This window comes from Salvelinus alpinus, chromosome 8 (assembly GCF_045679555.1).
Source record: "Salvelinus alpinus chromosome 8, SLU_Salpinus.1, whole genome shotgun sequence".
NCBI classification, from domain to species: Eukaryota; Metazoa; Chordata; class Actinopteri; order Salmoniformes; family Salmonidae; genus Salvelinus; species Salvelinus alpinus.
In genome coordinates this window covers 17,528,088-17,542,581 of record NC_092093.1, presented here as the reverse complement: position 1 = coordinate 17,542,581, position 14,494 = coordinate 17,528,088, and the positions used below count along the sequence as shown (strand labels likewise).

The 14,494-nt window shown below is 45.0% G+C and overlaps 1 protein-coding gene across 10 annotated transcripts in view; it reads left to right on the top strand.

Annotated features, from left to right (window-relative positions):
* Nucleotides 1–14,494, top strand: part of LOC139582647 (serine/threonine-protein kinase MRCK alpha-like) — a 115,472-nt gene that overhangs the window by 75,816 nt on the left and 25,162 nt on the right. For 6 of the 10 annotated variants that reach the window (XM_071412824.1, XM_071412825.1, XM_071412821.1 and 3 more), the window contains 5 exons: nucleotides 1,682–1,787; nucleotides 3,339–3,490; nucleotides 3,725–3,816; nucleotides 4,031–4,107; nucleotides 13,671–13,709. In XM_071412824.1, coding sequence (XP_071268925.1) covers nucleotides 1,682–1,787; nucleotides 3,339–3,490; nucleotides 3,725–3,816; nucleotides 4,031–4,107; nucleotides 13,671–13,709 — 466 coding nt within the window. The remainder of the gene's footprint in view (nucleotides 1–1,681; nucleotides 1,788–3,338; nucleotides 3,491–3,724; nucleotides 3,817–4,030; nucleotides 4,108–13,670; nucleotides 13,710–14,494) is intronic. The other 4 variants (XM_071412823.1, XM_071412827.1, XM_071412830.1 and 1 more) reach the window with 2 other exon arrangements.

Sequence of the window (14,494 nt, the reverse complement as noted above, 5' to 3'; positions counted from 1 at the left end):
GGCAGAATAACAGATTTTTACCTTGTCAGCTCAGGGATTCGATCCAGCAACCTTTCGGTGACTGGGCCAGCCCAATAGGAGGCGCTTATATTTGACCTGTTTCACTGCAAGTACAAGTGGGTAAACTGTACGAGTGAGTGGTGTGAAATGGAAATGTACGCACTCCCCCTGAGACTCCCTCTGAGAGTGGGGTCATGGACAGGGATCTGAGACTCTCTCTGAGAGTGGGGTCATGGACAGGGATCTGAGACTCTCTCTGAGAGTGGGGTCATGGACAGGGATCTGAGACTCCCTCTGAGAGTGGGGTCATGGACAGGGATCTGAGACTCCCTCAGAGTGGGGTCATGGACAGGGATCTGAGACTCCCTCAGAGTGGGGTCATGGACAGGGATCTGAGACTCCCTCAGAGTGGGGTCATGGACAGGGATCTGAGACTCCCTCTGAGAGTGGGGTCATGGACAGGGATCTGAGACTCCCTCTGAGAGTGGGGTCATGCACAGGGATCTGAGACTCCCTCTGAGAGTGGGGTCATGGACAGGGATCTGAGACTCCCTCTGAGAGTGGGGTCATGGACAGGGATCTGAGACTCCCTCTGAGAGTGGGGTCATGGACAGGGATCTGAGACTCTCTCTGAGAGTGGGGTCATGGACAGGGATCTGAGACTCTCTCTGAGAGTGGGGTCATGGACAGGGATCTGAGACTCCCTCTGAGAGTGGGGTCATGGACAGGGATCTGAGACTCCCTCTGAGAGTGGGGTCATGGACAGGGATCTGAGACTCTCTCTGAGAGTGGGGTCATGGACAGGGATCTGAGACTTCCTCTGAGAGTGGGGTCATGGACAGGGATCTGAGACTCCCTCTGAGAGTGGGGTCATGGACAGGGATCTGAGACTTCCTCTGAGAGTGGGGTCATGGACAGGGATCTGAGACTCTCTCTGAGAGTGGGGTCATGGACAGGGATCTGAGACTCCCTCTGAGAGTGGGGTCATGGACAGGGATCTGAGACTCCCTCTGAGAGTGGGGTCATGGACAGGGATCTGAGACTCCCTCAGAGAGTGGGGTCATGGACAGGGATCTGAGACTCCCTCTGAGAGTGGGGTCATGGACAGGGATCTGAGACTCCCTCTGAGAGTGGGGTCATGGACAGGGACTCAACCCTTCTGAATCTGCCCAGGGTCAGAACAACAGATTTTTCTCCTTGTTGGCTCGGGGATTCGAACTTGCAAGAATTCGGTTACTGGCCCAACTTTCTAACCGCAAGGCTACCTGCCGGACCACAGGGACCTCTAGTGGGGGAAATGTGTATGTACAGACCAGGGAGGTTGTGACTGGGACTGGAGGAAGCCTATTCACAACCCGGCATGTATTTACACATAGAAGCTGTACCAAATGGCACCATATTGCCTATTCAGGTCACTACTTTTGATCAGAGCCCAAACCCATAGAATCTCTGTATTTATTGACTGTGTGACAGGGTCAACCTGAGTTCATGTATAAGGTCTGGTACATGGAGTGATAAGTGTGATGCCTAGGACTAACTATAGGGTGTGTGTTTCTGTGTGTGTGTGCGCCAAACAGGATTGTGGGTGTTTGTATAATGATGTGAGTGTATGTTATGGAAAGGTTTGTTTGTGCATAATGTGGATTGTGTGTGTGTGTGTGTGTGTGTGTGTGTGTTCCAGGGTGAGCGATGAGAAGGATACGCGAGGCTATCTCCAGGCTCTGGCCAGTAAGATGACTGAAGAACTGGAGGGCCTGAGGAACACCAGCCTAGGAGCCAGGGCTACGGTGAGACGTATACTTATATATACGTACACAGTGCCTGCGTAAAGTATTCAGACCCCTTGACTTTCTACATTTTGTTAGGTTACAGCCTTATTCTAAAAACATGAATTCCTCAATCTACACACAATACCCCATAATGACAATGCACAAACAGGTTGGCACACCTGTATTTGGGGAGTTTCTCCCATTATTTTCTGTAGATCCTGTCACGCTCTGACAAGTTGGTTGGGGAGCGTTGCTGGACAGCTATTTTCATGTCTCCAAAGATGTTAGATCGGGTTCAAGTCCAGGCTCTGGCTGGGCCACTCAAGGACATTCAGAGACTTGTCACGAAGCCACTCCTGCGTTGTCTTGGCTGTGTGCTTAGGGTCGTTGTCCTGTTGGAAGGTGAACTTTCGCCCCAGTCTGAGGTCCTGAGCACTCTGGAGCAGGTTTTCATCAAGAATCTCTCTGTACTTTGCTCCGTTCATCTTTGCCTCGACCCTGCCGCTGAAAAACATCCCCACAGCATGATGCTGCCCCCACCATGCTTCACCGAAGGGATGGTGCCTGGTTTCCTGCAGAGGTGACGCTTGGCATTCAGGCCAAAGATTTCAATCTTGGTGTCATCAGACCAGAGAATCTTGTTTCTCCTGGTCTGAGAGTCTTTAGGTGCATTTTTGGCAAACTCCATGTGCCTTTTACTGAGGAATGGCTTACGTCTGGCCATTCTACCATAAAGGCCTGATTGGTGGAGGGCTGCAAAGATGGTTGTCCTTCTGGAAGGTTCTCCCATCTCCACAGAGTAACTCTGGAGCTCTGTCAGAGTGACCTTTGGGTTCTTGGTCACCTCCCTGACCAAGGCCCTTCTCCTCTGATTGCTCAGTTTGGTTGGGTGGCTCTCGGGAAGAGTCTTGGTAGTTCCAAACTTCTTCCATTTTAAGAATTTTTGAGGCCACTGTGTTTTTGGGGACCTTCAACCATTATCCAGATCCTGTCTTTGAGCTCTACAGACAATTCCTTTGACCTCATGGCTTGGTTTTTGCTCTGACATGCACTGTCAACTGTGGGGCCTTATATAGACAGGTGTGTGCCTTTCCAAATCATGTCCAATCAATTGAATTTACCACAGGTGGACTCCAATCAAGTTGTAGAAACATCTCAAGGATGATCAATGGAAACAGGATGCACCTGAGTTCAATTTCGAGTCTCATTGCAAAGGGTCTGAATGCTTACGTAAATAAGATATTTCAGTTTTTTATTTTTAATACATTTGCAAAAATGTCTATCATTATATGTAGATTGATAAGGATATTTTTTTTGAATAAGGCTGTAACGTAACAAAACGTGGAAAAAGTCAATGGGTCTGAATACTTTACAAATGCACTGTACACACACACACACACACACACACACACACACACACACACACACACACACACACACACACACACACACACACACACACACACACACACACACACACACACACACACCTCACATCTGCATTGAACTTTCCCTTCTTTCTTTACCTCTGTCTCGCGCTCTCTCTCACTCTCTCCCTTCCCCCTACAGCAGGACATGCCGTGGAAGGTGCGGAGGTTTGCTAAGCTGGACATGTCGGCTCGTCTGGAGCTGCAGTCTGCACTGGACGCTGAGATCAGAGCCAAACAGACCATCCAGGACGAACTGAACAAAGTCAAGGCCTCCAACATCTCCACTGAGTGGTGCGTCCACTGCTGCTCTTACTTACTTCTACTTTTAAGCTTAGTCTGAGAACTACACTGAGAATACACTGAATCTTTATTTCTGCAAAGGGAACATGGGATGCCAGGCACATTAAAGTGCAGTACATTGCAATCTGTCAAGAAAGTCTGAACCACCATTGCTCTGTTACGCTTGCATGATCTGATTTGACCTTGTTGACATTCTCTTGTTCCTCCATCCTCCTCTCTCCTCAGTAAACTGCAGGAGTCGGAGACTAAGAACCAGGACCTGCTGGCTGAGATGGAGAGGCTGAAGAAGGATACAGAGGAGTTCCGCCTGCGTAGAGGTGAGACTGGAACCATCACCTCTGACCTGTGTTACTCCTCTCCACTCCATGTATTCTATTTGAGTGACAACCTTAGTTTTTCTATGGAATAACTGGACCAACTAAGAAGCGGGAGCCGGGAGAGCGCCACAGTTTTCCATTTTCTCTGTACTAAAGCCACTTCACCGTACAGCATGCTGATGTGATGGTTGTCTGGTGTGGTTGTCTTCTGTAGGTGTGAAACACCAGGACTCCCAGAACTCTTTCCTGGCCTTCCTCAACGCCCCCACCTCAGCCCTGGACCAGTTCGATGTAAGTAACCTAAATAATCTGTTCTGAATTCCATTGTCTCTGAATCATTTTAATATTAGATTCATTCTTTAATCAACCTTATTTGTATACATTTTTTTGTAAGTGGCTGTTCCTTCCTTCACTTAAAAAACAACATTGATTTTGTTCAGAACATTCATTTTCTTTTATTGATTTATTTTCATTTGTATGAATATTTCACATCTTGTTTTAATTTGCTTCTCCATGCTTCCATGTTCTGCTACATCAGGACTCTTTCTCCTCATCCTCATCCTCTTTAATTGAGTTTTGGGAAGACGTAAGGCTCTGTTGGGCAGTGGGCGACGTGTGTGTGGAGCTTTAGACTGTAGATAGCCTATAAGCTAACTAGCTGCCTCGTAAAGAGTGGTCATTTGATCCAGTGTTTGTGTGATACCCCTCTGTGTCCGTCTGTGTGCGTGTCTGTGAGCATCATTTGAGAAGGTGTGCAAGTGCACACTTCAGGAAAAGGGTGGATAATTGTGACGTAGCCATTGAGTGAGGGTTTGTGGTCCTTGGCTTTTAGCTAAGACTTAAAGTGGAACTGACACCGTGTCATATATGAAACAAACCGATATCATATTATGATATATCAGTCAAAAAGATCAAGTTCCCAGTTTATGCTACAAAACCAACTTTATAAGAGGTTTTAAAAGTAGGTTCTATTTGACTCAACATTCCATGACGTAGAGTTTTTATTTATTTAACTGGAGAGTAAGGCATAGTTGGCAGAATATATGGATACAGTTCAATGCATGATCAATGTACTGTAATTCAGCAATACATTTCTTGGTAGTCCAACAAATATTGCTATCAGGTTCTAAATCTCAGCTTGCCTGGTACATTATTTGCTGCCTCCAGCCATTCGGGATTCAGTTTTAATGACTAAATATTTTTTACAAAAACGGACGGGTGTAACCAAGGCTGAGAATGTTAATACAATGAAACTAGCAAGGGCAATGATCACAACGTGGCTAATAGGCTAGCTTATCTATTTATGTAGCAATTTATTTAGAAAGCTTAAAACATGCAGCCTAACGTTAGCTAGCTTCTGGGAGGGTGACGTGTCATTGGGTGAGTGGGTGAGTGACCGACTTTTTCCCCTCATATCTTTGTCTGTGGCTACAGCTAGAGTTCTAGGTGTCATTTGGTTAGCTAGTAAGAAATGTGAATCACTTTGCTAGCTAGCGATTCTGAACTTGAATGATTGTTATCCACAGTTAGCATATCTCTTAGTTGTCAATCAAATGTATTTGGCATCGATCAAATGGGCAGGGAAGCAGGCAAGTTCCCATTCAATTATTACAAGTGGGTTGGGACAAGCAGGCAAGCTGCAGAAGGGCAAGCCAGCTACTCTTTCCCCATTGTTTATCAGTGCAATTTTGGTGAAAAAGTTTGAGAGGGTTTATCTACTATTCCCTCATTAGATTTGAGCTCATCTGGTTCTGGCTAACATTAGTTGTTGATCTTGTTGATGTGCATAGGCAACTGAGGGAGAGCGAGCCAACCTTTTCATGCTTGTTTGACTGTAAAGTTCCCAAATGTAACAGAACTCCTGTGGTATTTTACATATTTGCAGAAATCCATTCAGTTGTATTTTGTGGCTTTTTGGCAAATGCTGCCTAAAGATCTAATGGCATGCTGTTGCTACAGCCTTTAAACACACAGTCAAAGTGAATGATGGCAGGCCCTTGTGACAAATGGCTTATTTGCATATAGGCCTACTGTAGCTCTGATTGGCTATTGCGCACCGGTCTGTGTAGAGTCCGGTCCTGGGCAAGACAGATGTTTGTTAGGTTTTATTTACTGCAGTGTCTATTGATTGTCAAAAAGCACGGCTGCTTTCCCCCTCTATATTGCTATAGAATTTTCACAAATACCTTACTCTATGTCGTTCCCAAACATTCTATGATGGTATGAACACTTAGATATGGTAATTTTCAAGTTGTTGCATGTCAGAGAAAATTAAAATTCAATTATTCATACCCCTTGACTTATTCCACATATTCCACAATGTATTGAAAATTAAATACAGAAATGTTTTATTTACATAAGTATTCACACTCTTGAGTCCATACTTTGTAGAAGTGATTACAGCTGTGAGTCTTTATGGGTAAGTCTCTAAGAGCTTTGCAAACCTGGATTGTATGTATTTGCACATTATTATTTGGTTTATTCTTCAAGCTCTGTCAAGTTGTTTGTTGATCATTGCTAGACAGCCATTTTCAAGTCTTGCCTTAGATTTTCGAGATTTAAGTCAAAACTGTAACTAGGCCACTCAGCAACATTCAATGTCATCTTGGTAAGCAACTCCAGTGTATATCTGGCCTTGTATATTTACCGTATCATATGGAGACAGAAACATAAAACTTTTACCTTATCAAATCAAACTTGATATGTCACATGCGCCGAATAGAACAGGTGTAGACCTTAGTGAAATGCTTACTTACAAGCCCTTAACCAGCAATGCAGTTTTAAGAAAATACCAAAAAGAAAAGTAAGATATAAGAAAAACAAATAATTAAAGAGCAGCAGTAAATAACAATAGCAGGGTTATATACAAGGGGTACCGGTACAGAGTCGATGGTGCGGGGGCACCGGTATTGAGGTAATCATGTACATGCAGGTAGGGTTGTTAAAGTGGCTATGCATAGATAATAGCAGAGAGTTGCAGCAGCATATGTGTGGGGGCTACAAATAGTCTGGGTAGCTATTTGATTAGCTGTTCAGGAGTCTTGTGGCTTGGGGGTAGAAGCTGTTTAGAAGCCTCTTGGACCTAGACTTGGTGCTCTGGTACTGATTGCCGTGATGTAGCAGAGAGAACGGTCTATGACTAGGGTGGCTGGAGTCTTTGACAATTTTTAGGGCCTTCCTCTGACACCGCCTGGTATAGAGGTCCTGGATGGCATTAAGCTTGGCCCCGGTGATGTACTGGGCCATACGCACTACCCTCTGTAGTGCCTTGCGGTCGGAGGCCGAGTAGTTGCCATACCAGGCAGTGATGCAACCCGTCAGGATGCTCTCGATGGTGCAGCTGAGGACCCATGCCACATCTTTTCAGTCTCCTGTGTGGGAATAGATTTTGTCGTGCCCTCTTCACGACTGTCATAGTGTGCTTGGACCATGTTAGTTTGTTGGTGATGTGGACGCCAAGGAACTTGAAGCTCTCAACCTGCTCCACTACAGCTCGATGAGAATGGGGGCGTGCTCGGTCCTCCTTTTCCTGTAGTCCACAATCATCTCCTTTAGTCTTGATCACGTTGAGGGAGATGTTGTTGTCCTTGCACCACACGGTCAGGCCTATGACCTCCTCCCTATAGGCTGTCTCATCGTTGTTGGTGATCAGGCCTACCACTGTTGTGTCATCAGCAAACTTAATGATGGTGTTGGAGCTGTGCCTGGCCGTGCAGTCATGAGTGAACAGGGAGTACAGGAGGGGACTGAGCACACACCCCTGAGGGGCCCCCGTGTTGAGAATCAGCGTGGGGGATATGTTACCTACCCATACCACCTGGGGGTGGCCCGTCAGGAAGTCTAGGATCCAGTTGCAGAGGGAGGTATTTAGTCCCAGGGTCCTTAGCTTAGTGATGAGCTTTGAGGGCACTATGGTGTTGAACGCTGAGCTGTAGTCAATGAATAGCATTCTCACATAGTTGTTCCTTTTGTCCAGGTGGGAAAGGGCAGTGTGTAGTGCAATAGAGATTGCATCATCTATGGATCTGTTGGTGCGGTATGTAAATTGGAGTGGGTCTAGGGTTTCTGGCATAATGGTGTTGATGTGAGTCATGACCAGCATTTCATGGCTACAGACGTGAGTGCTACGGGTCGGTAGTCAATTAGGCAGGTTACCTTAGTGTTCTTGGACACAGGGACTATGGTGGTCTGCTTGAAACATGTTGGTATTACAGACTCAGACAGGGAGAGGTTGAAAATGTCAGTGAAGACACTTGCCAGTTGGTCAGTGCATGCTCGGGTGCACATCCTGGTAATCTGTCTGGCCCAGCAACCTTGTAAATGTTGAACTGTTTAAAGGTCTTACTCACATCGGCTGCGGAGAGCGTGAGCGTGATCACACTGTCATCCTGTTACAGCTGATGCTCTCATGCATGTTTCAGTGTTACTTGCCTCGAAGCGAGCATAGAAGTTATTTAGCTCCCCTGGTAGGCTCGTGTCACTGGGCAGCTCCCGACTGTGCTTCACTTTGTAGTCTGTAATAGTTTGCAAGCCTTACCACATCTGATGAGCATCGGAGCCGGTGTAGTACGATTCGATCTTAGTCCTGTATTGATGCTTTGCCTGTTTGATGGTTCATTGGAGGGCATAGCGTTAGAAAGCGGCAGCTTTAGCTCACTGCGAGTGTTGCCTGTAAACCATGGCTTCTGGTTGGGGTATGTACGTACAGTCACTGTGGGGACGACGTCCTCGATGCACTTATTGATAAAGCCAGTAACTGATATGGTGTACTCCTCAATGGAACATATACCAGTCTGTGCTAGCAAAACAGTCCTGTAGTTTAGCATCTGCTTCATCTGACCACTTTTTTATAGACCAAGTCACTGGTGCTTCCTGCTTGAATTTTAGCTTGTAAGCAGGAATCAGGAGGATAGAGTTATGGTCAGATTTGCCAAATGGAGGGCGAGGGACAGCTTTGTACGTGTCTCTGTGTGGTGTCTCTGTGTGTGGAGTAAAGGTGGTCTATAATTTTTCCCCCTCTGGATGCACATTTAACATGCTGATAGAAATTTGGTAAAACTGATTTAAGTTTCCCTGCATTAAAGTCACCGGCCACTAGGAGCGCCGCCTCTGGATGAGCATTTTCCTTTTTGCTTATTGCAGAATACAGCCCATTTAGTGCGGTTTTAGTGCCAACTTCACTCTGTGGTGGTATGTAGACAGCTACGAAAAATACAGATGAAAAGTCTCTTGGTAGATAGTGTGGTCTACAGCTTATCAAGAGATACTTTACCTCAGGCGAGCAAGACTTTGAGACTTCCTTAGATATCGTGCACCAGCTGTTGTTTACATAAATGCATAAGCCCCCGCCTCGTGTCTTACCAGAGGCTGCTGTTCTGTTTGCCCGATTGAGTGTATAACCCGCCAGCTGTATGTTCTTGACGTTGTCGTTCAGCCACGACACGGTGAAAAATAACATTTTACAGTTTTCAATGTCCCGTTGTTAGTATATACGTGCTTTCAGTTCGTCCTATTTATTTTCCAGCGATTCAACATTAGCTAGCAGAACGGAAGTCAAGGGCAGATTAGCCACTTGTCACCTGATCCTCGCAAGGCACCCTGATCTTTTGCCTCATTCTCAGTTTCCTTCTCCTGGTTTGGTGTCTGCAGTATATCCTGCACGTCTGACTCATTGAAGAAGAACTCCTCGTCCAATTTGAGGTGAATAATCCCAGTTCTGATGTCCAGAAGCTCTTTTCGGTCATAAGAGACGGTAGCAGCAACATTATGTACAAAACAAGTTACGAACAACGCGAAAAAACAAACAAAATAGCATGATTGGTTGAGAGCCGATAAGCCGGCAGCCCTACCCTCCGGCGCCATCATTTAGTTCATATGTAGACATAATTGAAAATTATTTTAAAAACGATTTAGTTACGAAATGTATTTTAATTAAATGAGTTGACTCTTCACATGGGCCGATTTCACTGAACAACAAAAGAAAGGGAATATTGAATGATCCCCAATGATCCATCACATCTCCCAAAAACGTTTTCAACATACATCTGTAAAATGATAGTCTAGAAACTAAAGCTTTGGTTGTGTTCCTCTCAGGCTTCCATGTCTTCTCCCTGGACCTCCTCAATGTCCACCTCTTGAACATCAGACTCTGAGGCCTCATCTTCACTGTCACTTTCCAACCTTGAGGATGGCTCGTTATCAGGCTTAAAAAGCCTCAAATTTGCACGGATGGCCACCAATTTTTCAACCCTTGTATTGGTCAGCCTGTTGCGTGCTTTGGTGTGTGTGTGTGTTCCCAAACAAGGACCAGTTGCGCTCTGAGGCGGCTGATGTTTGTGGGATTTGGAGGATGATGGAGGCAACAGGGGAAAGAGCCTCAGATCCACAAAGTCCCTTCCACCAGGTGACTGATGAGATATGTTAGCACGACTGCCATATTGCATCTCCATCCCAAAGCCCTTGCTTGGAAGTGTACTTCGCCAGACTGCCAAGAACCTTGCCCTCATCCAGGCCAAGGTGGCGAGACACGGTAGTGATGGCACCATAGGCGTTGTTGATCTCTGCACCAGACAGGATGCTCTTGCCAGCATACTTGGGGTCAAACATGTACGCTGCGGCGTGTGTGGGCTTCAGGGAGAAGTCTTCACGCTTTTTGATGTATTTCAGAACTGCAGTTTCCTCTGATTGGAGAAACAGTGAAGTGGGCAGGGCGGTACGGATTTCTTCTCTTACATCTGCAAGTGGATTCTGAACATCAGACAGGATGGCATTGTCTCCCTCAATCCGTGCAATGGCTACTGCTATAGGTTTCAGGAGTTTCAGGCTGCTTACCACTCTCTCCCAAAATACATAATCCAGTAGGATCCTCTTGATGGGGCTGTCCATATCGGCAGACTGTGAAATGGCAAGTTCTTGGAGAGACTCCTTCCCCTCCAGGAGACTGTCAAACATGATGACAACACCACCCCAACGGGTGTTGCTGGGCAGCTTCAATGTGGTGCTCTAAGTGAGGCAGATTGCTACTATAACGTGATGACCCTTCACATACCTGACCATTTCATTGGCTCTCTTGTGGAGTGTATCCATTGTTTTCAGTGCCAAGATGTCCTTGAGGAGCAGATTCAATGCATGAGCAGCACAGCCAATGGATGTGATGTGAGGGTAGGACTCCTCCACTTCAGACCAAGCATCTTTCATGTTCACAGCATTGTCTGTCACCAGTGCAAATACCTTCTGTGGTACAAGGTCATTGATGACTGCCTTCAGCTCATTTGCAATGCAGAGACCGGTGTGTCTGTTGTCCCTTGTGTCTGTGCTCTTGTAGAATACTGGTTGAGGGGTGGAGATGATGTAGTTAATTATTCTTTGCCCACAAACATTCGACCACCCATCAGAGATGATTGCAATAGTCTGCTTTCTCTATGATTTGCTTGACCTTCACTTGAACTCTGTTGATCTCTGCATCCAGCAAATTAGTAGATAAAGCATGTCTGGTTGGGGGGGTGTATGCTGGGCGAAGAACATTCAAAAATCTCTTCCAATACACATTGCCTGTGAGCATCAGAGGTGAACAAGTTGCATACACAGCTCAAGCAAGACATTCATCAGCATTTCTCTGTTCCTCCATTAAGTCAAAAAAACTTCTGATTCCAGGAGGACCACGAGCTGTTGCTATCGAGAAGTTGTCTGATTCATCATTTTCACCTCGAATAGAGGTAGAGGGACTTTTGTCAGAGGTTGCTTGTTGTGAGCGCTGAGGGAACTTTATGCACATGGCCAGATGATTCTGCATCATTGTTGCATTCTTCACACATGATTTGGCACAGTATTTGCAAATGTACACAGCTTTTCCTTCTACATTAGCTGCAGTGAAATGTCTCCAATGTCTCCACACATCCGATAGTGCCCGTGGCATTTTCCTGTAAAGATTAGAAAAAAATGAGTAAAAAAACAACAAATACAATTCCATGTACAGATAAATAGTTAAGCAGTTAGATTAAACAACTCCTTTGCAAGATACATGTTTTAAAATGAAACGTGTGTTAACAGGTGAATTAACACTCAGTTAGCAGGCTCAAGCAAGCTAAAAACCCACATGGTAGCAAAAACTAACTAGCAGAAATTAAGTTAGAAATTATTTAAACACACGTGACCTTTGAGTGATGGTAATTTCCTGTTATGTACTCTGGACATGCTTTAGTAGTACCAAACTTGCTAACGACCATCAGGTACTAATGGCCTGATACTCAGCGCTCTATTGTCCCTCTAACCACTCTGACAGCAATACAAATGCAATAGAAAATCACATCAAACACTTTTCATCAAAACATTATCATGCTTTTAAAACTCACCTCACTGTGTTTGATCAATTTGAAAAAAGAAGTTCAACAGCAAGTTGAAACTGAGTGTAAAACATGGTCATTGTGGATGTTCAATTATATTCTTCTTACTATAAAATCATATAAAATAATGGCATGGTACTTATAAGCATATCTTGTCAGGCAATTAACTAGCCTACAGCTTATGGCATTTACATTTACATTTAAGTCATTTAGCAGACGCTCTTATCCAGAGCGACTTACAAATTTGAAAGTTCATACATATTCATCCTAGTCCCCCCGTGGGGAATGAACCCACAACCCTGGCGTTGCAAGCGCCATGCTCTACCAACTGAGCCACACGGGATGGCGCATAGCCAGATAACATACAGTAGAGCAACTCATTCTGTTCTTCTAAAATACATTTTCTTCATATCATAATGTTTCTTTAGACCTGACTAAAATAAATAATGGATTTATAGTGATGGTGTTTGTTCAATTGATTTATTATACTTTTTTTTACATGTAGATGTTCCAAAGGCGTCCTCAGCGGCTTGTATTCCGCTTGCTTGGAGGCCTGGAGATACTAAACGTGTTTATGATAATTAACTGTCAGTTACCGTGACACCGGCTGTCTTTTGCATAACCGCCACAGCCCTAATTGTGTGTACATTTTGAATTCACGCTATAACACAACTAAATGTGTTAAAAGTAATGGGGTGTGAATACTTTCTGAAGGCACTGTATATGAACATATTTTAATAATAATAATAGACTGAGAGGATTCCTTCCATTTTGTATTGTATTTATTAAGGATCCCCATTAGTTCCTGCTAAGACAGCAGCTACTCTTCCTGGGGTCCAGCAGAAATGATGGCAGTAATATACTTTCTAATACAAAAAAAATTCTCATTAAAATACATTTTACAACAGATTTCACAATTCATTAAATGTGTGCACGTCGGCCACTACTCTACTACACATTCCAGGTGTACATGTGTATAGTGTGTTTGTACCTGTGTGTGTGACTCTTCACAGTCCTCGCTGTTCCATAAGGTGTCTTTTTTATTTATTTATTTTTTATCTGATTCTACTGCTTGGGTCAGTTACTTGATGTAGAATAGAGTTCCATGTAGACATTCACTATACTATACGGACATTCTTTAAAGTCATACATGGCTACTTGACTTTGAGTCCAGACACTACAGAACATACCTCTGTTTAATACCCTGTAGCGAGCTTCCCTTCCACACGGTAGTACCATCACGAGTTCCCAGATTAGACCTAGAGTCTACGTCCCAAAACAGCACCCTATTCCCCACAGTGCACTGGGGCTCTGGTGAAAAATCGTGCACTGTGTAGGCAAGAGGATGGCATTTTGGGACTTTGCCAGAGATTTCCCAACCCAGTCCTTCAGTGCAATGTGGACATCTTCAACAAATAGATAAGACACAAAAAAGGAATGGTAGCCTATTTAATGTTTACATCTCTCCATTTCTCCATCCCTCTCTGTCTCTCTCCCCCCCCCCCACTGAAGCGCTCTCCATCAGTTGGGCCAACTAGCAAAGGCAGACGTGTAAGCTAAGCAGCAGCTCTGTGCTTGTTATTTTGTCTGTGCCCAATCATCCTCTGAATCTCAATCCGGTCTTTTGCATGAATGGGAACACATTGTCTGTGTTGTGTTGATTGTGTGCATGGGGGAAAAGCAACCTTGGACTTTCAAATAAGTTATATCAAATGCTTCCTTGTAAGGAGCCTGTTACTGCACTGGCCTGCACTGTAGTCCTCCAATTAGCTACAGTAGCCTAGCCAATATGTTGTCCTCCAAGATTTACCCAAACCAAAAGCATGGTGTATGGTGCTGCTGTTCTCTCTCGTGGTACGGTCAGCATGGTCAATGGGTTATGTGTAGCGCTCGTGTCCTGTGCATGGTCAATGGGTTATGTGTAGCGCTCGTGTCCTGTGCATGGTCAATGGGTTATGTGTAGCGCTCGTGTCCTGTGCATGGTCAATGGGTTATGTGTAGCGCTCGTGTCCTGTGCATGGTCAATGGGTTATGTGTAGCGCTCGTGTCCTGTGCATGGTCAATGGGTTATGTGTAGCGCTCGTGTCCTGTGCATGGTCAATGGGTTATGTGTAGCGCTCGTGTCCTGTGCATGGTCAATGGGTTATGTGTAGCGCTCGTGTCCTGTGCATGGTCAATGGGTTATGTTTAGCGCTCGTGTCCTGTGCATGGTCAATGGGTTATGTTTAGCGCTCGTGTCCTGTGCATGGTCAATGGGTTATGTGTAGCGTTCGTGTCCTGTGCATGGTCAATGGGTTATGTGTAGCGCTCGTGTCCTGTGCATGGTCAATGGGTTA